At 50.1% G+C, this 24414-nt stretch overlaps 2 protein-coding genes across 44 annotated transcripts in view; both read left to right on the top strand.

Annotated features, from left to right (window-relative positions):
* Nucleotides 1–2061, top strand: part of LOC130523320 (microtubule-associated protein tau-like) — a 32368-nt gene extending 30307 nt beyond the window's left edge. For all 23 annotated transcript variants that reach the window (XM_057028515.1, XM_057028519.1, XM_057028523.1 and 20 more), the window contains 2 exons: nucleotides 112–224; nucleotides 290–2061. In XM_057028515.1, coding sequence (XP_056884495.1) covers nucleotides 112–224; nucleotides 290–499 — 323 coding nt within the window. In that variant the 3' untranslated portion in view covers nucleotides 500–2061. The remainder of the gene's footprint in view (nucleotides 1–111; nucleotides 225–289) is intronic.
* A 545-nt stretch (nucleotides 2062–2606) lies between these two features.
* The window catches only part of LOC130523318 (protein unc-80 homolog), a 29364-nt gene continuing 7556 nt past the window's right edge, over nucleotides 2607–24414 (top strand). For 4 of the 21 annotated variants that reach the window (XM_057028505.1, XM_057028500.1, XM_057028494.1 and 1 more), the window contains exons 1-52: nucleotides 2623–3111; nucleotides 3372–3420; nucleotides 3739–3895; nucleotides 3982–4334; nucleotides 4426–4549; nucleotides 4642–4706; nucleotides 4872–5023; nucleotides 6870–7143; nucleotides 7222–7356; nucleotides 7429–7645; nucleotides 7740–7880; nucleotides 8196–8464; nucleotides 8541–8885; nucleotides 8967–9098; nucleotides 9204–9351; nucleotides 10187–10237; nucleotides 10691–10839; nucleotides 11784–11947; nucleotides 12460–12668; nucleotides 12952–12996; nucleotides 14263–14369; nucleotides 14448–14601; nucleotides 15726–15898; nucleotides 15975–16187; nucleotides 16258–16393; nucleotides 16459–16592; nucleotides 16671–16848; nucleotides 16926–17165; nucleotides 17328–17425; nucleotides 17495–17698; nucleotides 17774–17881; nucleotides 17976–18114; nucleotides 18223–18404; nucleotides 18480–18611; nucleotides 19323–19355; nucleotides 19976–20162; nucleotides 20421–20552; nucleotides 20625–20768; nucleotides 20891–20991; nucleotides 21077–21163; nucleotides 21238–21421; nucleotides 21696–21790; nucleotides 22204–22293; nucleotides 22382–22483; nucleotides 22561–22741; nucleotides 22810–23075; nucleotides 23181–23315; nucleotides 23387–23525; nucleotides 23597–23693; nucleotides 23762–23932; nucleotides 24007–24099; nucleotides 24171–24389. In XM_057028505.1, the coding sequence (XP_056884485.1) occupies nucleotides 3020–3111; nucleotides 3372–3420; nucleotides 3739–3895; nucleotides 3982–4334; nucleotides 4426–4549; nucleotides 4642–4706; nucleotides 4872–5023; nucleotides 6870–7143; nucleotides 7222–7356; nucleotides 7429–7645; nucleotides 7740–7880; nucleotides 8196–8464; nucleotides 8541–8885; nucleotides 8967–9098; nucleotides 9204–9351; nucleotides 10187–10237; nucleotides 10691–10839; nucleotides 11784–11947; nucleotides 12460–12668; nucleotides 12952–12996; nucleotides 14263–14369; nucleotides 14448–14601; nucleotides 15726–15898; nucleotides 15975–16187; nucleotides 16258–16393; nucleotides 16459–16592; nucleotides 16671–16848; nucleotides 16926–17165; nucleotides 17328–17425; nucleotides 17495–17698; nucleotides 17774–17881; nucleotides 17976–18114; nucleotides 18223–18404; nucleotides 18480–18611; nucleotides 19323–19355; nucleotides 19976–20162; nucleotides 20421–20552; nucleotides 20625–20768; nucleotides 20891–20991; nucleotides 21077–21163; nucleotides 21238–21421; nucleotides 21696–21790; nucleotides 22204–22293; nucleotides 22382–22483; nucleotides 22561–22741; nucleotides 22810–23075; nucleotides 23181–23315; nucleotides 23387–23525; nucleotides 23597–23693; nucleotides 23762–23932; nucleotides 24007–24099; nucleotides 24171–24389 (7925 nt within the window). In that variant the 5' untranslated portion in view covers nucleotides 2623–3019. Of the gene's footprint in view, nucleotides 3112–3371; nucleotides 3421–3738; nucleotides 3896–3981; nucleotides 4335–4425; nucleotides 4550–4641; nucleotides 4707–4871; nucleotides 5024–6869; nucleotides 7144–7221; nucleotides 7357–7428; nucleotides 7646–7739; nucleotides 7881–8195; nucleotides 8465–8540; nucleotides 8886–8966; nucleotides 9099–9203; nucleotides 9352–10186; nucleotides 10238–10690; nucleotides 10840–11783; nucleotides 11948–12459; nucleotides 12669–12951; nucleotides 12997–14262; nucleotides 14370–14447; nucleotides 14602–15725; nucleotides 15899–15974; nucleotides 16188–16257; nucleotides 16394–16458; nucleotides 16593–16670; nucleotides 16849–16925; nucleotides 17166–17327; nucleotides 17426–17494; nucleotides 17699–17773; nucleotides 17882–17975; nucleotides 18115–18222; nucleotides 18405–18479; nucleotides 18612–19322; nucleotides 19356–19975; nucleotides 20163–20420; nucleotides 20553–20624; nucleotides 20769–20890; nucleotides 20992–21076; nucleotides 21164–21237; nucleotides 21422–21695; nucleotides 21791–22203; nucleotides 22294–22381; nucleotides 22484–22560; nucleotides 22742–22809; nucleotides 23076–23180; nucleotides 23316–23386; nucleotides 23526–23596; nucleotides 23694–23761; nucleotides 23933–24006; nucleotides 24100–24170; nucleotides 24390–24414 lie in introns of all 21 variants that reach the window. The other 17 variants (XM_057028502.1, XM_057028491.1, XM_057028510.1 and 14 more) reach the window with 16 other exon arrangements.

The raw sequence follows: 24414 nt of genomic DNA, 5'->3' as shown, positions 1-24414 counted from the left end.
TGGAAATGTGTTTGAAATTCCCGCCAAAACGAGTTGCCTTGAAGTTGTTAAAATGAAGCAGTCTTTGGGATCACCGTGGCGACTGAGGGTTGATGGTCTTCTTGTCCTCAGGTGGAGGCAACGTGCGCATCGAGAACGCGAAGCTGGACTTTAAAGATAAGGCTCACGCCAAGGTGGGCTCCCTGTCGAACGTCAGCCACACCCCCGGAGGAGGGAATGTCATGGTGAGGAAAAGGCTGACAATCGTGCCGGGTGACCGTTGTCCTGACCCTTCACTCGTCTCCCGCAGATTGAGAACCACAAGCTGATGTTCCGGGAAGTGGCCAAAGCTCGGGTGGACCATGGCGCTGAAATCGTGGTCACCCACTCTCCTGGGGTGGGGACGGGAGGCACCTCCCCTCACCTGTCTTCCGCCGGCAGCATCAACCTGCTGGAGTCGCCGCAGCTCTCCACGCTGGCCCAGGACGTCACCGCCGCTCTGGCCAAGCAGGGGTTATGAGCACACAGCAGAATACCCGACTTCCACGGCTCCGTGTCCCCATCAGTCACCGTGACCCCACCAACACCCGTAGCTTCATCTGTCAACAACCCCTCCGATGGGATCAAAAGAAATGGAATTACTCTGGAACCGTCCCTCTTCTGTCTCAATTTCCTGTTTTCTTTTCACTCAGATGTGGACTTTTTTTTTTTTTTTTGGTTGTGTCGGGACCGAGTTGAGTTGACTGTTTTATGATTGTACACCTTTTTTAATAGTGTAAACAACCATCACACATCTGCTTGGATGAAGGTTGATTGAGGCTTGAATTGGGCATTCAAACATAACAGGGTACTGAAGTCTCGCTAGTCTCCACGAGTCTTCATGTACCCGACAAGACTGACGAGCGTGTAAGCTAACGGTCATCCTGTCAGAAGCTTCAACTCCCATTCTGTTGGTTATAATCTGCCTGTTTCCCTGTGTGTGCTGAATCGTTGGACAAATGACGTCTTCTTTGACTCTGTCAGTGTAGTGAAAGTTCCAGTTTTGTATGTTTCCTGTGGCTGCAGTGGCTTATTAGCACTTCCCCACCTATAACCGCTGCAGCTTTGACGAATCCAGCGTTAAAGGCGTCACATTTTTATCTAGATTTTCTCTTTTCTCCGTTTCACGCAAGCTAGTGGGCTGCTCTTTTTGTTTTTATACGTTCAGTCTTTTTTTTTATTTGGCTGCAACCCTGCTGTTCTGTTGGCATGGCAACTTTATTATAGCTACGCCAGATCTAGTTTGGAGAATAACTGGCACCCATTTAAAATGGCGTTCAGAGCACGTGTTTAGTGGTACTGAGAGCGAGAGCAAGTTAAGGAAATGCACAAATGGACAAAACAGCAGCAAGTTACAACAAATATGATAAAAGTTATCCAAAAAGTTTTTGTCTTCTTAATGTGTGAAATACCGCTGAACTAACAACAGATGATACTTCTGAGGATTTTTAAAATGTTTCTTGTGTTTATGGTTAATTTTTGGCTAAAGTAACTAAAAGCTAAGTTAAAGAAATAGGTCATTTAAAATGATAAAACTGAGAAAATAGTGGATTGTGCATTCTGGTCACAGACACTTTGACTTGAAAAGGTCCAAACTCAGCCTTTTTGTACCGCTGGCTTGTGTTCTGTCCATTTTAGTGTGTTTCCCCAGAGTTGAGTGTGTTGAACTTGTGAGTGCGTTAGTTTTCAATAGCGCGGGAACTTTATTTTAAGACATTCCAGTGGCGGAGCGTCGTGGCCTTTCGGTGCCACTGAAAGGTGAGAAATAACCTTCGATTTAAAGCTGTTAGATTAAAAAAAAAAACTGTGCTAGAATATTCTCTGCTCAGCGTTGTGAACCTTCAGCCTTCAGCTCACCCGTGTATTTCTGTGCTTCCTCACCCCCCCCCCCCCCCCCCCCCAACTCCTTTTGCCTGTGTAAGTGTATTTAAAAGAAAAGAAACCCGTGTAGATGTGTGCGCACCTTTCCGATGTTTGAGACGTATACGATGACAAATACTCCCACAGGGTGGCGACAACAGAAATAAAGAGTCTAAAAACTGACGCGCGTCGCATGACTTCTCACAGGCGCACACAACAACACAACAACACAACACATAGTGGCACTTGTGATGGACACTGTTTCAGAACCAGGTGCAAAGCTAAGGTGCTAACTTGTTGGCCTGCTACATGCAGGGGTTTGTTGTTAATAATCTGGCCATTCTTAAATGGACAGTATTAGCAGAATTAAGGTAAATGCCACTTCCCCTCATTAGTATTTTCTAGATTTGATATTTTTTTTGATGGCTCGGCTAAAAAGACTCACAATAGTGGGACAGAGTGGACTGGCTTCAACGGGATGGTTAAATAATGTCCAGGTTAAGATTCTTAAAATTATATATATTTTGATGAGCTAAGTATATTCTCGATTAATAACTAAATCAATAAAACATTCCGTTTCCACACCGCACCAGCCCGTCCCCAGCGGTGGGGGCCAGACGTGGCCATTTCCGGTTCACCTGATCCACTTGCCTGACGGCAACCTGTTGATATTCTAATGGGGGATTATGCGGATGCGCCATCTGGACACATTTCTGCCCCTGTTTGAGTCAGGCGCAGCGTTTTAGTGCCGTATCCTGGGAAATCTGAAGGAAGCTGGAAGGAGCAGGAGGGGCTGGGTGAGGAGAACATCTGGGCCGGGCCGCTTGTTGGATCACACTGCGTCTTTAAGCGGCGCATCTCCCCAGCTTCAGGACGCCGATCATCTGTGGCTGTCCAGTGAGGGAGGCGCAGAAACCAGAGCGGCATCTCCTTCTCCCTCCACCCCCACCCCCTGCGCTCTCTCTCTCCCTCTCATTTCCCATCTCTCTCTATTACCGCCAACACTTGCAGCCATTTTACGCAGGACGAAGCCAATCATGTCGTGAGCGGTGCTCGCTGGTCACCTGCGCACAGCCAGCAGCCGCCGCCGCCGCCGCCGCCGCGCAGCCGCCGCGCAGCCGGTCACGCAGGTCCGGCCAAGATGGTGAAGAGGAAAAGCCTGGACGAGAACGAGCCGGAGTGCGGGAAAGGAATCCCGTTCCCCATCCAGACCTTCCTGTGGCGGCAGACCAGGTTTGGCGTCATTCACTAGATTGATAACAGGTGTTTGTCTCAGCGGGCGGAAAACGGGCAAAACGCACGTCAAAAACCGCCCGACGCGCGAAAAGATGCGTGCGATCGTGTCACTTTCAAAGGAGGAGGGTGTTCATCATCTTTGACTGGATGCGGAACGCGTGATGTCACCTGTAAACCAAACTGGTGTCACCGGAGATCTGATCCGTCCTCCTTTCTTCTCTCGCTTTCTTTTCTTTTCTTCTCTTTTCTTTTTTTAGTGCATTTCTGCGTCCGAAGTTGGGGAAACAGTATGAGGCGTCCTGTGTGGTGAGTTCGATGATCATTTTGGGAGTACAGAATAATCCTGTAATCTGGTGTCACCTTCACGCGCCTGCACTGGTGGGTTCACTGGGATTTTGCATTTAGAAAATTACCCCCCCCCTCCCCCATACACATACACACGCACTTCCTCCCATGATAAATTTATATCCATAATGATGTTTTCCAGGCTCTGCTGGGTGGAAACAGACCTGCCCCTGTCTGTCCCACAGGCTTTGCCACGCTTGGGGCAGTGTGGTGCACTTAGCTGCTGGAAGAAAGAGCCCTCAGTTCCTGCCTGATGTCTTCTTCCTCTCTGTCCTTCAGTCCTTTGAGCGAGTGCTGGTGGAGAACAAGCTCCACGGGCTGTCGCCGGAGCTGTCGGAGGCCATCCAGAGCATCTCCCGCTGGGAACTGGTCCAAGCGGCCCTGCCCCATGTCCTCCACTGCACCTCCATCCTGCTGTCGAACAGGAACAAACTGGGTAAAGGCACACGGGTCCTGTCACTCGTCATCATCGGTGCTACATTGAAGTGAAAAGTCCTGATGTCCCATGTGGACATTTGACAGGGCACCAGGACAAGCTGGGCGTGGCTGAGACCAAGCTGCTCCACACGCTGCACTGGATGCTGCTGGAGGCGGCGCACGAGTGCAACCACGAGCCCAGCCTGGGCCACGGCTGGTCCGCGGGGGGCAGCAGCAGCAGCAGCGCCTTCCTCCAGCCTGTGGGGAACCAGGGCTCATCCCCAGGGGCTCCTCTGGGTTCCTGCGCCGGCTCTTCCGCCCTGGGGGGGTCGGGCCCGCAGCACGGCAGCTCCCTGTTGGAGGAGGATGAGAACGCTCGAGCTAAACTGTTCAACAAGAGCATGGCGACGGTGGAGCTGTTCGTTTTCCTCTTCGCGCCGCTCATTCACCGAATAAAGGTCAGAGCCCCAACGGCCATTTCATTGGACACAGAGCAGATGATTGTAAGTTTCCTCTGTTTTATGCTACCTTGTGCTCCCCCCCCCCCAGGAGTCAGATCTGAACTTCCGTCTGGCCAGCGGTTTAGTGATATGGCAGCCCATGTGGGAGCACCGCCAGCCCGACATCCCCGCCTTCACCTTGCTCATCAAACCCATCAGAAACATTGTGACAGGTGGGGGGAGGGATGGGGGAGGGGCTGCACTCTGAAGATGTCGGCATGGACCAGTTCATTCGTAATTAATTTGTTATCTGCTCTCTCGACAGCAAAGAGGAACTCCCCAGTGAACAACCAGTGCAGCCCCGGTGGGTCCGCTAACCCAGGTCCCATGGTGAGACATGTATTAGACATTTGAACATGCTCAGGCTGGGTTTATGCCCCCCCCCCCCCCCCCAGAGTGCGGCTGCTTATATTCATTCGAGCCCAGTCGTGTGACAGCGTGTGTGTGGTTTGCCTGTGTCAGAACGCCAACATCAGTCTTTACTGTCCGTCTCAGTCTCAGGGCTTCCAGGTGGTCTGCGAAGCGGCCCGGTCCGACTCGTCCTCCTCCCCCGCCTCCGCAGAGCAGAGCTGTCGCCGCGGTAACTCGGTGGAGAAAGGCGGCCCCTCCCAACAACCCCCGCCGGTCAAAGGCCCTTCCAAGAAAAAGTGAGCGCTGTTAATCGGTTTGACCTGCAGATCTGTCCCGACCCTGAGCTGAAGCCCGTCCGCCTGCCCACATTACAAGAACTTCTAGCTTCTTAAGCCGTTGGAGCTTCCTGCTGTGATTTCATCGTATCACAAATTGGGATTTAAACTCATCTCGACCGCTGCGAGCTCTAAATCGGTCATGTCACAGGTGTTGCCATGGAGACAGTTCCATTCAAGCAGCTCTTAAGTGTTGTATATGAGACGCGGCGCTGGTGCTACCAACATCATCTGATAGCTAAACATTTGTTCTTGCGGCAGCGAATGTGGAACCACCACGCGGCCTCGCCGGCGTGTAATGCGTAGCCTGAGGCGGCGGCGCGCATCCTCAGCGCGAGTGCAGAGCCTTGTCTCGCTTCGGCGTTACATCCTTCTGACATGTGCCCCCAAAAGCAGGGTAATTACGCTGAAGTAATGTGCTACGTGTCTGATGCTGGCAGCGTCCCGAGCCTAGCGTGACACGCGGCTCTTTATTGGCCCGCAGCTATCACGACAGTTTTAGCTCTCTCTCCTGGCCCGGCAGGAAGCCACAGGTCTCATTTTATTATTAATGATGTGTTCATTTAGAAAGTTGTCCTTAAACTCTGCGTTCAACCTGATTTGGGACAGCGAGGCAGGCAAAGAGGGGGGCTGGGAGGGTTTTACATCATCTCCACAACTCCAACACTCCTCTGACAGTCAGCATTCCATTTGCAATCAGCCCAAATCCCCCTCCCCCAAAGCTCGCTCTATCCTCATATAGACACGAGCACCAGAGGATTTTTGAACGCTCACGTGGTCACGCGGGGAGGCGGCGATAGATCCCCGCCGCCTCGCGCTGTTAGCTGCGGCAATCTGAAGTTATGAGAGTGGAAAGTGAACCAGATGGGAAATTTCAAGGATCCACTCAAAAATATCCTCTCAATCATTTTGCCGTCATCACAGGGGCCACATGGGAGCTGGGATTGGGATCTCTTCCTCACGTGCTTGCACCTCAGCACCGCTCAGCCCAGATTTAATCATTTCAGCCGTCGCTGCCTGTGATTAATGCGCCTTGCTCATCCGGTGGCGCCGCGTTCTCAGCATTGCTGATGCTGAGACAGTTTCCTTGGCAACCTCCCGGCTGCTGCATCCCTTCCTACCTCATGGAGACAGAAGGGCCAGCTGGCTTTCGTCACTCTATCTCCTTGACAACCAGATACAACAGCACGGGTTGAGACAGTGGAATTGGATCCAGCCTCCATCCGCTGTCCGCTCAGAGCGATTCGTGTAGATATCGACCCTCTTTTCCTGCTCCATTTATTACACCAGCCAAGATTAAATGCCCCCTCCCTCTCCCGCTCGCCTCCTCTCTCTCATGGTATCAATATGTTCCTCACTAGTCTGCGGGGCGGCGCGCTCCACGCTCTGCAGCTTGCTAACTGCTGACCTTCATTCCAGCTTATTTATAGTGGACTCACGTCGACAGGGCCTCCTCTGCACTCCCAATGATGCTGGAGGGGGGCTCTGTCCTTGTTTACCACCCTCCTGTGATGCATTATTAATGAAGCAGTGCACAAGGAGTTGATGACAAGCTAATATCAGAGGAAAGAGTGTGACAAAGAGTAACTGTCGCGACGATAGTCGGCGATGTGACAGTTCCGGAACGACTCGAATTGCAGGAAAACACTCAAATGGATTCACTGATTCTTACAGCAGCTAACACCACTGATGCTAGCAACATATGAGTGCGGTCCTAGCTAAGCAACCCATATGGATTCTAAAGGTTCTTGAAGGACACAGAACGTTTAATGCATTAGTTAAAGATGATTTAACCCTGTTTTCCAAGGACATCAGCCCCTGCAGGTCTGCCAGCATCTCTGGCCCAGCGAGCGCGCTACGCCACGTACTTTGACGTGGCCGTCTTGCGTTGCCTGCTCCAAACGCACTGGACAGAGGAGGGCGTTCACTGGGCCTTGATGTACTACCTGCAGCGACTGAGGCAGATCCTGGAGGAGAGGCCCGAGCGTGTCGCCGAGCCTTTGGCGGCGCCGCTGCCCCGGCCTCGCAGCAGCTCCATGGTGGCCGCCGCGCCTTCCCTCGTCAACACTCAAAAGACTCAGGTGCGAGGGCTGTTGTTGCGGGGTTCTGCCATCGCTGGTGTGGGATCGAGGAGACTCTAACGTGGCTGCGTGTTACAGGACATGAGTCTGAAGTGCAACGAGGAGGAAAAGTCTCTCAGCACAGAGACCTTTGCAAAGGTTTCCCTGACCAACCTCCGTCGACAGGCCGTCCCTGACCTCGCCTCTGACCTGGGCATGAATATCTTCAAAAAGGTCAGACGCCTGCACGCTGATGTCGTCGGCTGGAGATCCAAATCTAATCTTGGAAAATTCTGAACTTTCCAGTTTAAGAACCGGCGTGAGGACCGTGAGAGGAAAGGTTCCATCCCCTTCCACCACACGGGGAAAAAACGACAGCGGCGCATGGGGATGCCGTTCCTGCTCCACGAGGACCAGCTGGATGTCTCACCGACGCGTAGCACCTTCTCCTTTGGAAGCTTCTCCGGCCTGGGCGATGACCGACGTGCTCTGGACCGCGGGGGCTGGCAGGCCACCTTCATGGGTACAAGACAAGCCAGCTTATTCCACTCCCTCTAGCTTCTCTTAAAACCTGGCATTATTGCGATGTGGGGAATCTAACTCATCAAATTCTCTAGGCAAGTTCACGCGGCGAGGCAGCACGGACACGGCTGCGGACGCCGACAGCCTGAACGCCAAGCACTCCCACTCGCACCACTCCCTGCTGAGAGACATGCCCGACCACTCCAACAGCCATAGCGACAACGCCGTCAAAGAGGGTAACAACTGCCGTCACATCAAAACATTTTAAAACATTCCTTTTGTCTTCCTCTGACAGCTGTGCTGGAAAACAAAAACACAAACAACAAACACCAGAAGTTCAGAATCCACTCAGGCAGACCGGAGCGGGAATAGAACCGAATGGAAATATTGTGACAGCGTTGACGGGTAGTCAGGGAGAGCAAGAGACAAGGAAAAAACATGCCGAAATATTAACTTGAAGTAATTTTGCAAATAATTAGGACAGTAAGAAGTTAATATAGATGATAATTCTCATGATTCCTGGGAAATAACACATTGGATGGCTTTTTCAGTTCGGTCTCAGATCTCTACCATCACCATGGCAGCCTTTAACACCACAGTGGCGTCCTTCAATGTCGGCTACGCTGATTTCTTCACTGAACACATGAAGAGGCTGTGCAACCCCGTCGCCGTGCCGGAGATGCCGGTGGAGCCGCTGGCGTGCGCCAACTTGCCGCGCAGCTTCACCGACTCCTGCATCAACTACTCCTTCTTGGAGGAAGGGGAGAACATCGAGGGCACCAACAACTTTGTCCTGAAGAATGGAATGCTGGATCTGACAGTAAGCTAGATTTGAAGGGTGCTGCTATCAGTTATTGACTCGTTTGCAGAAAAATCCCAATTCTGACTCCTTTCAGGCTGTGCTGCGCGCTCTCTACGCCGTCCTGAGCCACGACATCAGTTCGAGGATCTGCGACGTCACCCTCAACATCATCGACTGCCTCCTGCAGCTGGGCGTGGTGCCTGGGATGGGCAAGAAACTGTCCAAAGCTGAAAACAAGGAGAACCAGGAGGCGCGGGCCAAAGATGCGGCTGGTCAGGGACTAGGAGGAGGAGCCCAGGGAGGTGGGGCTGTCCCAGGAGCAGGTGGTGGAGGAGATGGAGGCAGCGGTGGTGGTGGTGGAGGAGGTGGTGGGAGTGGTGGAGGGAGTGGGCAGGGAAGCAAAGATGATGTGAAGAATAACAAGGATAATGACAAAAAGGTTCGCTCTGACGTTGCTCTTTCAAGACTTTGAATAAAATCCTTGATTGTATAGGCGCAAAAACGTTACTTGTGTCAACAGGAAGAGGGTTCCAGCTTCAGCACCCACCGTCTGGCTCTGACTATGCTGATAAAGATAGTAAAGTCGCTTGGATGCGCCTACGGCTGTGGCGAGGGACACCGCGGCCTCTCCGGAGACCGCCTCAGGATGCAGGTCAGCCTCATTCCTCTACCCCGTTTGACCTTCCGGAAATGGCGTGATGCCCCAAAGGTGATGAGATCAAAGACGTGCAGTGACCTTAACCAATCCTTTCCTCAGGCTCAGAACTGCTTGACCAGCCTGTACAAACTGGACAGGGTGCAGTTTCGCCAGACGATGCGCGAGTATGTCAACAAAGACTCCCTCAATAACATAGTGGACTTCCTGCATGCACTGCTGGGCTTCTGTATGGAGCCCATCACCGACAGTAAGTATGTGGAGTGCATGTGAAGCGGACCAGCAAGTCCCAAACTTTTATAGCCCCCGATAGCGCAACCATAAATAAGTTGCTCGGAAATGATCCTGTAGCGCCTTGATTTCAGCTACATTAGCGGTTAGCACCTCCTGATGGTGTATCTTCTGAGCTGAGCTCCTGCTTCAAGTCCGAACTTTAGTTTGAGCACCAGGACATGAATCATCTATCTTTACATCAGACTTAATGGTGGGTGCTAAATTAGAACACGTTATTGCTCAGGAAAAAGCTGAATTGCACTCTCACTGTTCCACCCCACACTTTGACTTTGCATTCCAGCACTATCTCTGTTGATATATCTGTTTTTCCCCTTCCTTCTTCCGCCTGTCCTTGCTTGTCTGTGTCCCTTTTTGTCCGTCAGACTGCTGCTGCTTCCATCTCCCTCCCTCTTATTTCCTCTTCCTCTTCAATGAGCTGAATCCTGCCTTCCTTTACTCACTCATCCATTCCGTACACTTGCCGGTCCAGAGCTTTGCTCCATTGCATCCTGACCCAGTGGCACTGAGGCACATTTTACATTCCAATTCAGTTTCATGTCTAAATTTAATGTTGCGCAGATGAAATCGTAAAGATCGATGATGGCAAGTTACCGAACCGATGAGTGACTGGATTCTGAAAGTGAACCGGGGCACCTTTGTTTCCTTTTTTTGTGCGTGTGTGTGTGTGGGTTAGTAGTGTGCGAGTTCACCTCCCTGCCGGAGGTGGGGGTGCCACGTCCTTTCTGATGCCGCATACATGTTTGTGCTGGCCTGATGTGATCAACTTGTGCCCTGCCTCTTTTCTCTTGCAGAGTACGGCAGTGCAGGTGAGAGGTCCAGGAGGGCGAAAAAAAGAAACATCGGTAGATACACATAATCAATACCAGTCAATTATGGCAGTAAGATCACCCGATCAGACCCTTCCCCTGGCACCGCATCCATTGCTGTACCCCTCACTGTCTCCAAAAGTGACAAAATTTGCCTGCAACTCCCAAATTTCTGACTTAAATGATTCAGCATCAGCAGAGCTGTGTATTTTGCAGTGATCATTCAACTGGACCAGGTTCAGCCCCCCTACTCTTAGAGCAGGCCTTAGTCACTTGCATGTATTCCTTACTCCCTTCCTGGAATCCTTTTCAGTTTGCTTCTCCTCATATGCTTTATGGACCCTTTTCCTTTGCCCCACTTCCTTCCCTGTTGTACGGGCTCAGTGTTTTATGCTCAAGCTGATCAGCTGTCAATAATGTTCTCTCCCCTGCTGACTAACCCCCCCCCCCCTCCGTGTGATCCGTGGTCTCTACCACTTCGCGTTCCAGACAAGGCGGGCTTTGGGAACAACTTCACCACGGGGGACAACAAGTCCGTGGCACAGAATATGGAGGCGGTGGTGGTGGGATGCATGTTCAAGTCCCTCATCACCCGCTGTGCCTCCACCACGCACGAGCTGCACAGTCCGGAGAACCTGGTGAGTGGCAGGTGACATCGGCCGCCCACACGGTTTGATTTTCCCGACCACCGATGTCTGCGTCACAAGACGTATCGCGTTGCCTCAGTTATCATTGTTTCATCATAGCTACCAGAGAAACGTATTCTCCCGCTACTCACAGCAGCTGGTTTGGAAAACTGGGATGATCAGATGTCCTCCCGTTCCTTAAACATCTGTCAGGGCGGAAGCTTAAAATTGTAAAATTTGAATCCACTAGAGCCTCAAACAAGTTTGCATCGAATCTGCTTTGCATTTCTCTGTCATTCACGAAGTACTCGTGCCCGCCCGCGCTCCGTCCCCCGCTGAAGGGACCTCTCCAATCTGGTCTCCCAATGTTCATTTTCCAGCTGTTTCCCGTCTCACAGTTCATTTCCAGGTGAAGTCCCGCTCTAATTAAAGGCTGCCTGTAGCTGCGAGCTGAGGTCCCACTGTCAGCCAAGCTAACATTTGCGGCCATCAAGCGATCTTGTTCCAATAAAAGCTGCAAAATGTCTCACTATTTTACTTTGATCCTCCTCTTTTTTAACAGACCTGCTCTATATTGGAAGATCTATGTGCTCTCAGTTTAACTGTGCAAAATTTTGGATGATTTAAGTTAAAAAGCTCATTGTTGGGCCCGATCCATGTATAGAGCTGCATAATTTATCGTTTAAGAACTGTTCTGAGGTAACATGACTGCACAAGGTGTCCAGAAAGCCAGAAGTTGGCATCGCTTGTGCACGTTGGCGGGAGATGACACACGGCTGAAGACGGGCACAGAATCAGAGGCCTCCCACTCAAAATCTGAGCTGGTGTCTCATTCTTCCTCATAAAAACAGCCTATGCAAGCACGCACACATAAAATCAGCCCAATTCCACCGTTGTTCTCGCTCCGACTCACTCGCTTCTCCTTCCCTCTGATCTGCCGCCCTCTTTCCACGCAGGGTCTATACTGCGACATCCGCCAGCTGGTGCAGTTCATCAAGGAGGCTCATGGCAATGTGTTCCGCAGGGTGGCGCTGAGTGCGCTCCTGGACAGTGCTGAGAAAATCACCACCGCCAAAAAAACGGACGAGAAGGAGGAAGCTAAACAATCCGGAGGCAGGAGGTACGCGTGTGGATTTATTCTCTTTTATTCCCATTTTTCTGTCCTGTCTGCATCTACGGCTTGAGTGAATGATGTTTGACTTCGTCTAATGCAGAATCCCACCATCAAACCAGAAATGGAGGGGGAAAAAAACAGTGTTGGCTTGAGACACGTGGTCAAAATCCCCAACTTTACCGCTAGATGGCAGTAAAATCACCCAAAAAACTAAGAATTGATCTCAATGTTCAGATCCCACGACAGTGAAAAATCAGGCAGGGACCAGATTTGTATGTGTGTTGGTGTGTGCAGGTCAGAGAGTGTGTCTGGGGAGAAGGGTCAGGTATCTGGTCTCCAGTAGAGCCCCCCCAGACCCCCGAACAGTGAGTGGTCACCTCCCATCGCACCATCTCTGTCGAGGCACGGCCGTCATGTCTCAGCCCCCAGTTGAAGAAAGTGTAGAATCCCTTGTGTCGCTCGCTCCTTTAGTCCTTTTTGGCATCCTTTTATCAATAAAATGCCCCCTTTCCCCACAGCGATGAACAGATCCCAGGCGCTCTGCTGGGCAGGAAGGATTTCTGGAGGAAGATGTTCAAGTCTCAGAGCGCCGCGAGTGACACCAGCAGCCAGTCAGAGCAAGACACCTCAGAGTGCACCACCGCCCACTCCGGCACCACCACCGACCGGCGCTCTCGATCCAGATCCCGCCGCATTTCCCTGCGTAAAAAACTCAAGCTGCCGATAGGTGAGTTAGTTTGTGGTTTTTAGGTCGTTGTGTCACTTTGGAAGCTTGAACTTGTCAGAGTGACTAAATTAATATGGGGTCAAATGTCAAACTAAGGTCCAGTTCATGCCATTAATCATTATTTTGTTTCTATCACATTCTCTCATTATGCATTTTACATTTGTCGTCTCCCTGAACTACCTTCTAACGTGTGTTTCGTATGTCGAACTCTGCAACTCTGCCTGCCGAGAGACCAAACAACCTCATCTCTTTGGTCTGTTCTGTGTTCCTTCCTGTGCTTTAGCATGCCGTGGGACCGCTCGCGCACCACTCACTCTCTCTGTCTTACGTATGTGGATGCGGAAACCATTGTCGTCCCAAATCTCACGTCCTTATCTCCCCCTGCTGGTCATCTGTTTCCCTTGTGCGAGATGTTTCAAAACTGGTCAAAATTTGTACGTTTTATCAGATGGATGGAAGCAAAGTGTGTACTCCTGGAATTAGCTGCCCTCTAGTGGTCGGCGTCAGCAATTCAATTCATGTCTATTATTTATTTATTAGCGTCAAAATTGTCTCTCGGCGCTTTACAGTAAGCCCGGTTTTGGCTGAAAAACAATAGTGCCAAGGAAAAACTCCTATTTAAAGGGAAGCAGGACCAGGCTAATAGGGGAGACCCTCCTGCTGATGGCCGGTTGGGTATCACATATAACCACATTAAATATTTTTATTGAAATTTGTGATAACCAGTTATGTTATAACGGATCTTTCATGCACTTGGGATGATGTAACGACACATTTTTGAATCATAACCAAGCACCAAACAAAATGATCAAAATCCAGACCTCAAAAATCAGACAAGCCGCCACATGGAGAGAGATCTGAGTTGGCTCCTTTTAATGGAGGTTACAGACCATAACCTTGATTGATTATGATTAGAGAGGTTATATTTTGATCAAAGCCCCTTGGCCTTGAGCTTCGGAAGGTCAAAGCTCAAAGTCCCTTCGGAATCCGAAACATCACTAAAATTTAATCAGCTATTTCTTGGCCCATTGTCAACATTTTCTGAAAATTTCATTAAAATTGGTATTTTTTTGAGCTGTTTTGCTAACAGACAGACACAAACGCAGCCCCCAGAGAGGTAATTACTACTAGTACTAGTAGTATAAATAGGCAGTAGCGCCAGCATGGCAGCTATCACATAACCTGGTGTCAGGGATTTAGAGCAGGACCTTGGTGAGGTCTTGCTGCTTAATTGATTTTAGGTTTGAGGACGCTCATCTAAAGTACAATAATCGAAACTATTTTCAAGGTATTTTGTGAAAAAAATCCCAATTCCAAATGCAACATCGTGCACTAGATGGTAATAAAGAAGCAAGGCTCTCATGAGAAAAGCATCCTGTCTGGGCAGTAGACGCGCTCCCTCCATCTGGTATGAAAAACTTAATTTTGTATATTATTTTTGAGTTTTAAGAGCTGCAACGCAATGCTGGAATGCTTCCTCCTCCCAGCCCCACTGCCCACATGCATGAGCACTTCCTGGTCTTGTACTGTCTTGGCTTTTCTCAAGAAGTAGCTGTTTTCTGTTTAAATCGGTACCATATTCACGCGTCCGCAGGAAACTGGCTGAAGCGGTCGTCTCTGTCGGGATTAACTGATGGCGTGGAAGACTTGCTGGATATCAGTTCAGTGGATCGTCTCTCCTTCATACGGCAGAGTTCAAAGGTCAGAGGGGAATACAAAATGCTGTGCGTCCAGACACACTTTTGGCCGTTCTGTCTGACTTTGTTTTGCCCCCTGCAGGTGAAGTTCACCAGTGCGGTAAAGCTGTCAGAAGGTGGCGCTGTGGGAGTAGAGTACACTCGGGACGAGGAGGAGAATTTCTTCAAGCGGCTCGGTAAATGGAGGTCTGGCAGGAGGAATCCATCCAAGCTTCACCACACAGAAGAGAAAGATGGTAGACCTCCCCCACCCTGGGGTGCCCCTTACCCACCAACACCCCACTGTCCCTTGTTGATCTAGTCCTCGTCCCTCCTCTTGTTTTGTCAGTGTGGTGTTGTGTTTTGTCTTGCCTTGCTAGTTCTGGTCTGAACCCCATTTTTCATGTTAGTATCGCCGGTTAGCTGCCTGCTACACTGATAAACTGAATGTGACATTTTCAATACATTAGTGTCTCGTTTGTGTTGATGCCTTTTCCACTAATAAAAAGAGACACCTGCATTTAGTTCAAAGGCTTATTCCTGATCTTAAACAAGTACGGTAATGCTAATGTTGGTCAGTGATAGCAATATGTGAATAGTTTCAGTTAAATATTTGTAACTCACCCCCCCTCCCCCCCAACTGTGCATTGTATCACCAATACTGCATCCTACTCTGTCCAACCGTGCACGACCTGTTCCTACAGCAGAACCTGTTCCTCTATCTTCCACATGGAAAACGGAGAAAAGGAAACATGTGTGGTCACAAACTCATACCTACAAAAACCATCTTTCTACCGTAGAGCTGTGCTACCGCTAGCATGATGCTGTCAGCGCTCTCTCCGTCTCTTCTGTGGTGACGTCTGGTGGTATTTATTCATGCCTTTGATTAAAAAAACAAAAAACATCCCTCCAGGATTCCACGTGATTTTTGGGATTGCTGGGCTAAAAAAAAATGCCGCTCACTTCGATCCGTGTGTGGGGTTTGGCAGCATCTAGTGGTGACGATTCAGATTGGCAGAGGATGACACCAGCTTTCACGCAGCAAAAAGCGATCTACGGAAGCCCTGGAGGGACCGACAACAGAACAGTCAGCATAGATGCCACTTTCTTTGGGGCAGCTGTGGTTACATTAGTCACTTTTGCAGCCACGCGACCTGTAATTTGGTTGAACTCGTCCTCTCTTGTGGAGCTCAGGTCGGACGTGTAACCACTGCTGATAGTTGTGCTCATCTTTCACTCAGCTTCATTTGTGGTGGCTTTCTGTTCAGCCTGACGATGTTGCTTCATGCAATGTCTGAGTTTAAAACGAAAAAAAGGCCCAGCACCTCCAGTGTTATATTGTTTTCTCTTGTCTTCTATCGCATTTGGCCTTTTCCATCAGGACCTCACGGTTTCCAGGAGCATCTTGCAGCCAGTCAGGAGGCCATGAAGAATAAGAACGTGGTGAATTTGGGAGCCATCCGCCAGGGAATGAAGCGCTTCCAGTTCCTGCTGAACTGCTGCGAGCCGGGAACGATTCCCGATGCCTCCATCCTCGCCGCTGCTCTGGACCTGGTGCGTAGTTTGACAGCCTGAAGGCTTGAGCAGTCCATCATCACCACGTTATCATCGCGGTTCTGATTCCTTCCAGGAAGCACCGGTTGTGGCCCGAGCCTCCCTCTTCCTGGAATGTGCTCGTTTTGTCCACCGCTGTAACCGGGGCAACTGGCCTGAATGGATGAAGGGCCACCATGTAAATATCACCAAGAGGGGGTTGTCCAGGGGCCGATCTCCAATAGTGGGCAACAAGAGAAACCAGAAACTCCAGTGGAATGCAGCCAAACATTTTTGCCAGTGGGGAGATGTGAGTGGAAGTCCGAGCTCTGTCGTCGTGTCATGTCCAAACGGGCCTGTAATTAGCTCTGTCCACCCAGGCCATCGGCACCAGGCTCAGCGAGCTCTGTCACTCTGACAGCGAGAGTCCTGCCAACATCCTGGGCTACATCTTTGACGAAGAGACCAAACGGAGAATGAGAAAAGAGGATGAGGAGGAGGACTATTTGGATGACAGTAAGTTGAGGAAAGATCTAGCTGCCTATTCCGTGATCTTAACCTCGGCGTGTTTCTCCACCAAGACACCGTCAATCCCACAAAATGCGGCTGCCCCTTTGCGTTGAAGATGGCCGCCTGTCAGCTGCTTTTGGAAATCACCACTTTCCAGCGCGAGACCTTTCCCTGCTTACCACGGCCACGAACGGAGCCCCTTGTGGTCGGTAGTCATGCGGCTCAACCAGTGTCATTTGTCTCTGTCCCCCATGGCCCTGGGTAATGCGTCCCCTGTGTTTAGGACCTGGACAGCTGCCGCCTGCGCCTGGATCCGGAGCTCGGGCGTCACCGCTACGAGAGGAAGATCAGCTTCGCGGGCATCCTGGATGATGAAGACGGGCACGATTCGCTCAACAGCAGCAGCCACACGCTGAAGTCCGACACCACCTGTGATGAAAAGAAAGGGCAGGAAGCCCAAGGTGAGATAAGGGGTCGTCTGCATCGCCGCGCTACTCTCCGTTGCCAGCCGCTCTGTTCGTTGTCACAAATAATGTAGACGATCTCTCCCCGCTGCCGTCTTCTCCAGCGCCCATCCGAAAGATCCGCATCGGAGGCTCCCGCCTGCTCCAAATCAAAGGGGCTCGCAGCTTCCGTGTGAAGAAAGGAGGCTCCCTGTCATCCATCCGGAGGGCCGGAAGCCTCAAGAGCACCAAACTGTCCCGGCAAGACTCCGAGTCAGAGAATGAAGAAGGGCTGCTGTCACAGACGCACAGCCGGGACACCGTGACCGACATAGGCGAGACTTTTCTGACAGAAACTTCTGAGTCACTTCCGTTTCAGCTTTTCTGAAATGAAATCACCAAAGCTAATAAAGTCATGTGCAGGGGTGGAAGGCTAAAGCCTCAGAGTACCTAGTCAGCAGCTATACTTGCTAACCTGTACTGGTTTTCTCCTCCAGGCAGCCCATTCAGCACCAGTGAACCCAGCATCGAACCTGAGGGCCAGAGCTCAGGAGGCACCGAGGACAACTACCACCGCAACATGTCTTGGCTCCACGTACGTCTTTTTAGATCCTTTATCAGCGCGCTTCTGCGTGTGCCCGTCTCAACCACTGCCTCCTTCCAGATCATGATCCTGCTGTGCAACCAGCAGAGTTTCATCTGCACCCACATCGACTTCTGCCACCCGCGCTGTTACCAGCACCACAGCCGCTCCTGCGCTCGCCTGGTTCGGGCCATCAAACTTGTATACGGCGAGACGGTAGACAGTCTGAGAGAGGACAGCGCCATCTCTGGCCACATCATGGCACGTGCAAAGAAGAATAAGGAAGTAGGTCTGACTTGAGATAGCATTCTAAGCTAAGGCTCTTGATGATGCTAACCGAAGAGCTTTCTGTGCTGTCAGTCTTCGGACAAGTCCTGCTTGAGGACCCCATCCATGAAGAGAAGACCCACTGACCCTAACACTGAAGGGAAGAAGGATACCGGCATGCTCAAGTATATCCGGAACCAGGTAAGGGACTCAAGCTAATGCTCTTACGTCGTCTCATTTGGTGTTGGGAAATGTGTGTTTATGAAGGTAAATGTGGACTCGCCTCCTCTGTTAGGTGATGAGTCTGTCGCCGGCTCCTCTCTCCCTGCTGATCAAGGCAGCTCCCATCCTGACTGACGACATGTACGGAGACATCCAGCCGGCGGCGTGGGAGCTCCTGCTCAGCGTGGACGAGCATATGGCAGCTGCTGCTGGTCACATATTTATTTGTAGTTCTAGCTGGAACATATAGAGATCTGCTTGATATGATGTGCTTTACTTTGTTCTTTTATTTTTGGCCCTTTTGTTTCCTTCCCCTCCAGCTGCCATGTTCCTCCTGTGCGCAGTCAAAGTCCCCGACGCCGTCACCGAAATGATGATGGCGGAGTTGCATCACCAGGAGGCATGTCAGCGCATCAACTCCATCCTGAAGTTTTACACGCTGTGGCGTTTCCGCTACGAGGTCTGGCCTCGCATGGAGGAGGGAGCCCAGCAGATCTTTAAGGTGCAGCGTGGGCGTCATCCATCCTTCGTCAGGCTGATGCTAGCTTCGCTGACGCGCCTTTGTCGTCTTTTCCAGATACCTCCACCCAGCATCAACTTCACTCTTCCCTCGCCAATCCTGGGAATGCCCTGTGTTCCCATTTTCGACCCCCCCTGGGTGCCTCTGAACACCGGGAGCGTTCAGGACCCAATCAACGAAGACCAGTCTGTGAGTCTGAGTTTCCTGTTCTCAGTCGTGGGATTAAAACTTGTTTTTGGGACTTGTGACTTGCAATGGACCACATTTGAGTAAAACATATATAAATAAATGACTTTATCATCACAGCTAAAAACCACATGCTAGCATGTGCTAACATCCAAACTAAGATGGCGTAACTGTCAGTATGTGCTGGTGTTACAATGTGTCTTTAGTCCAAAGGCCAATTGTGTTTACTAAAAGTCCGCAGTTCCAATAAAGTCAAATCTCATCAACACATTGATGGAAGAAAAGCTGGCTCCACTTAACCTGCTAGCTTTCTTGGTGTGAGCTCGATTTTGCACCAAAAACTCAGTTCAGTTTTCCGTGTTTGTGAGCAGTAAAATATGCAGCTTTTGGTCGGTGACGCGGCTAGTTCATTGACGATTGTCGGCACTGTGTCGGAGATACCACAAAAGCTCCGACCAAACCTGGGCTTCAGAACCATCCGGTGTGTGTGACCCCCCCCCCCCAAAAAAAACATCCCAAAAGCAAAGACACAATGAACTTTAAATGGTTGCTGCACCAAGAAATCTGTTTATTGTGCTGAAACAGATTTCCTTTCAGTTGATTTTCTTTTCCTTTGTGTGAAAAAGCATGCATTTCCAGAGATGCATACTACATTCTGATGAATACGTGTGGGCACCTGCTCTGTAATTTATCTGTCAACTGTCTTTTCTTTAGTATTCCGCATTAATTCAGCCAGTCCATGCCATAGTAAGTTGATAACTGTCCGGATGTTTGTACTGATGCATCTTGTTTCATCAGATCATTAAAAACTGGCTGGAAAATTATCTCTATGGATTGTGTCTGTTTTTAGCTCGCCAGTAGCCGTCGGTGTTGCTCATTGCTGCATCTTGAACAGCGTCAGTGTTAAAGCCCAGCATGCACCGGAAATTCGGACATTTTGTGTGTATTCTCCTGATTTTGTATGGTCGTTGGATGAGAATGAGTTTGCTCTTTATGTTTTCATATCGTGTTTAGCCTGTTTGGGTGTTTGTGTGTTAGCGCTTACTGCCCACAAAATACAGTACTGCACATTCTCCAAATTCCAATTTGAATATATCTCAGTTAGTTTGTGATGACTGACAACTTTCTCATTCAAGACGTCAATATCGTTTTACTTGATGTGCAAGTGCTCCAAAAAAAACAAAAAAAAGTTACTGTATTGATGTGCTTGAGTCTTAAATCTAGATTATTTGTGCACAGATGTTCCAGAAACTGTCCTGAAATTTGTTGGAACGCTTTTGTTCCTTTACTTCAGATCTTCGGCACACCGTTTGTTGTTTCCTCTTTACTTTTTGTTTCCACTCTCTCCCTCTCTCGCATTTTCCCAGAAATCTTTCTCGGCGCGGGCCGTGTCGCGTTCCCACCAGCGGGCCGAGCACATCCTCAAGAACCTGCAGCAGGAGGAGGAGAAGCGGCGGCTGGGCCGCGAGGCTAGCATCATCACCGCTATCCCTGTAGTTCAGGAGGCTTGCTACGAGCCCACTTGTAGCCCCCCTCCTGAGCAAGAGGAAGAAGGTGGGACTGCCAGCCATGAATCCACATCTAAACACAGTTGATTCTGGTTCTGGTTTCTCTGGTGCAGCCACCAAGTACCAGAATGCTACTCCTTATGCTCAGATATGATCTTCCAGGTTTTCTGAAAGCAGAATCTTGAGCTCTGTTCTACATGGTCCACGCTGGGCCTTCGTCTGCTGGATCACCTACTGGATCCTGAGAGAATATTGTCTTTATTTCTTTATCTGTACCAATCATGTCGGACATTCCTCACGCCAGCAGAAGAAGTGGTGAACCTGACATCCCGCCGTCTGTCCGTCAGTCCCTCCTGTGCCTCCAGCAACTCCCATAGGAACTACTCCTTCCGTCGAGGTTCCGTGTGGTCCGTCCGCTCTCTGGCTAGTGCTGAAGGTAGCTAACTCACAAACTTTGACATGCAGATCTTGTTTGTTTTAAATGATTTTCCCCTTCCTTTTTTGGCAGATGAAGAGAACACAACAGAACACACACCCACACACCACATGTTACAGCCGCCCCAGTCTGTGTTCCCAGCATGCATCTGTGCTGCAGTGCTGCCAATAGTGCACCTCATGGAGGATGGGGAGGTTCGAGAAGATGGAGTGGCTGGTAGGTGCTGTAAAATGCCAAGTGGATTTATTTGAGTATCGGACGCTTGGTATGGCTGTGGGGTTCTTGCATTTCACTTGGAGGAAAATATGTCTTTAAAAGGCTGTAAATATTTCCCTCAGTAAGCGCTGTGGCCAAACAAATCCTCTGGAACTGCCTGATTGAAGATCCGGCACTGGTTCTTCGCCACTTTTTAGAAAAGCTAACCGTGAGCAACCGACAGGTGGGTGATCATCAGAATCAAGAGAAACTGATTTGGGGAAAAAAACATTGTTAAAGGATTTTCAACATTTGCTGTGTGGTGGCAGGATGAGCTCATGTACATGCTGAGGAAGCTGCTGCTCAACATCGGCGATCTGCCAGCTCAGACCTCTCACATCCTCTTCAACTACCTGGTGTGGACAATCCCCTTTCTGTATCTCTTAGTTGGTAGGAAAGTCCTCTAAAACTTATGTGTGCCCCTCCCCAGGTTGGCCTGATCATGTATTTTGTGCGGACTCCGTGCGAGTGGGGGATGGACGCCATCTCAGCCACGCTAACCTTCCTGTGGGAGGTTGTGGGCTATGTGGAGGGACTGTTCTTCAAGGACCTCAAGCAGACCATGAAGAAGGAGCAGTGTGAGGTCAAACTGCTGGTCACCGCATCCATGCCGGGTGAGCAGGCCTTGGCTGCTATTATACTTACACCATTCAGTTGCAGTTCTTCAAATAGTCTCCAATTATGTTGCTCTAAGTGGGCTCAGTGTTGCCTCCTGAGGCACCATGTGGTATGACATGAAAAGACATTCTAGTCCATTCTAGTCACAAGTGTTATTCACTGCAAAGGACACTTTCCGCTTTCTAAATAGGACTATTTAAATTGAAATCTTCCCAGAATAGTAACCTTTTGAATATTTCTTTTGTGGGCGTGTGGCTTTTTTTGACACAGGCACGAAAACACTGGTTGTTCACGGGCAGAATGAATGTGACATCCCGACACAGCTTCCAGTCCACGAAGACACCCAGTTTGAGGCTTTGCTCAAGGTGCTCGATCATTTGTTTACCTGTAATTGGTTGCTATTTTAAAAAATATAGGTAAGGTAAATATATATATTTAAGACCTAAAAATATATTATATTAAAGGAAAAAATTGCCATGTATTCTTTTTTTGGGCACTTCTTCGAACATATTGAGAGGAATTAATGCACAATATTAATGACCAAAATGTTTTAAAAGGCAAGAAAAATGCAAAAACATTCCTTAAACTGAGGCATGCAAATGACCTGAAAGACCTTTTGTTATCTTAAATTGTGGAAAGGATGACTTACCTAGAATGAGCGATGTAAAAAAAAAAAAAAAAAAAAAAGAAGAGGGGTACAGCATCGAGCCTTGAGGAACCCCTTATTCCATAATAGCTAAGTCTGGCTGATGATCTTTTCCCACCCTGAATCAACCAGGAGTGTTTGGAGTTCTTTAACATACCTGAGGCCAGATCAGCTCACTACTTCCTCATGGACAAACGGTGGAACCTGATCCATTACAATAAGGTAACATTCAGCTGATCCCTATCAACTTCCCAAACTCAACCCAGCTTTATTTTTGTATGAATTTTTTTTTGCACTTTTACACCCCCAGACGTATGTCAGAGACATCTACCCCTTCCGGAGGTCAGTCTCTCCTCAGCTCAATCTGGTCCACATGCTGCCTGAGAAAGGACAAGAACTGATCCAGAAACAGGTTTGTATGATGTCTTCAGACTAGACATGAAGATTGGCAACTTGATAAATGTTTCCATCCCATTTTTTGGTCCTTAGGTGTTTTCCCGTAAACTGGAGGAGGTTGGCCGGGTGCTCTTCCTTATCTCCCTTACTCAGCACATGCCCAATGTGCACAAGCAATCCCACGTCTCCCTACTGCAGGAAGACCTCCTGCGCCTGCCGTCCTTCCCCCGCACCGCCATCGATGCAGAGTTCTCGCTCTTCAATGAGCCGCAAGGTAAATCAAAGAATCTGAGCTGGATCGTCACATAAAACCACTGTTTTAACCAGGTCCTCATTATCCAGGCAAGGAGCTGTTTGGTTTGGACACCCTCCACAAGGTGCTGTGGATCAAGCTCCTGGAAGAGATGTTTGTGGGGATGCCCAGCGAGTACCCGTGGGGCGACGAGATGATGCTGTTCCTGAACGTGTTCAACGGGGCGCTGCTGCTGCACCCGGAGGACAGCTCTCTGCTCAGGCAGTACACGGCCACCGCCATCAACACGGCCATTCACTTCAATCACCTCTTCTCTCTGAGCGGCTACCAGTGGATCCTGCCCACGATGCTGCAGGTGGGGGGGCAGCCCATGTTTACGCCCCCTTAAATCTTTTCTGACTGTGATGTTTTGGCAGGAAGTTGCGTGATACCACTCTGTCATGTGGCGCCTTTCTTTTAGGTCTATGCTGACTATGAGAGCAACCCCCTGCTGAGACAGGGCATCGCGTTTTGCTGCCGGCAGTTCTACATCCTTCACCGCAAACCCTTCATCCTGCAACTGTTTGCCAGCGTGGCTCCTCTGCTGGAGTTTACTGTAAGGTCAGCTACTCGTCATGGACATGTGCTCTTGTTTCTGATGTTCCTTTTTTCATTTTATGATTCCAGACCAACACCAGCACCGGTCTGTCGAAAGGAGTGTCGGCTCAGTGTCTCTTTGACCTGCTGGTTTCTCTGGAGGGTGAGAGCCAGGACGCTCTGGACGCACTCGAACTCGTGAAAGCTGAGAAACCACTGCGCTCCCTGGGTAAAATGACGATCGCATGTTCTACTGAAGCACATTTTGCATGCGCTTGAGTTGTGCCTGTTGTACTGCAGACTTCTGTTACGGCAACGAGGACCTGGCCTTCTCAATCAGCGAGGCCATCAAATTGTGCGTCACTGTGGTCGCCTACGCACCTGAATCCTTCAGGAGGTACGGATCGATTGTTTTGAATGTCTTTTTCCTCTGTGGTTTTCTGTCCCGCTGACACACGTCTTTAGCCTTCAGATGCTAATGGTGCTCGAGGCCTTGGTGCCCTGCTTCCTTCAGAAGCTGAAGAGCAACACAGTCACGATGGAATCGGCATCGGCTGCCAGGGACGAGATCGCAGCCATCGCTGCTCTGGCCACATCGCTGCAGGCGCTCCTCTACAGCTCTGAGACCCTGACAAGGTCTGGCTGCATAGACCTTCAGATGGCATGTGTCCCTGTCAGAAAGTTCACAGTCCTGCTTTCATCATCCACAGGCCAATGACTGCACCCCAGATGTCCCGCTGTGATCAGGGCCACAAAGGAGGCACCGCAGCTAATCACGCCATGTCTGGAGGGGTCAACACCAGGTCTGACACACGGAAAAATCTGAGAATGTCTGGCTGAATGACAGGCCTGACTGAGATTTGTCTGGGAGAAGGGATAACCTCCATCTGCTGGAAGAGGGCCAGGGGATGCCGAGGGAGGAGCTGGACGAGCGCATAGCCAGGGAAGAGTTCCGCCGCCCCCGGGAGTCCCTCCTGAACATCTGCACAGAATTCTATAAGCACTGCGGACCGCGGCTCAAAATCCTGCAGAACGTCGCCGGTGAGCCGCGAGTCACAGCACTCGAGCTGCTGGACATCAAGTCGCACATGAGGTGATGAAACCATGGTTCTATGATG

This window comes from Takifugu flavidus, chromosome 3 (genome assembly GCF_003711565.1).
Source record: "Takifugu flavidus isolate HTHZ2018 chromosome 3, ASM371156v2, whole genome shotgun sequence".
Taxonomy (NCBI): Eukaryota; Metazoa; Chordata; class Actinopteri; order Tetraodontiformes; family Tetraodontidae; genus Takifugu; species Takifugu flavidus.
This window is presented reverse-complemented; position numbering and strand designations above follow the sequence as displayed.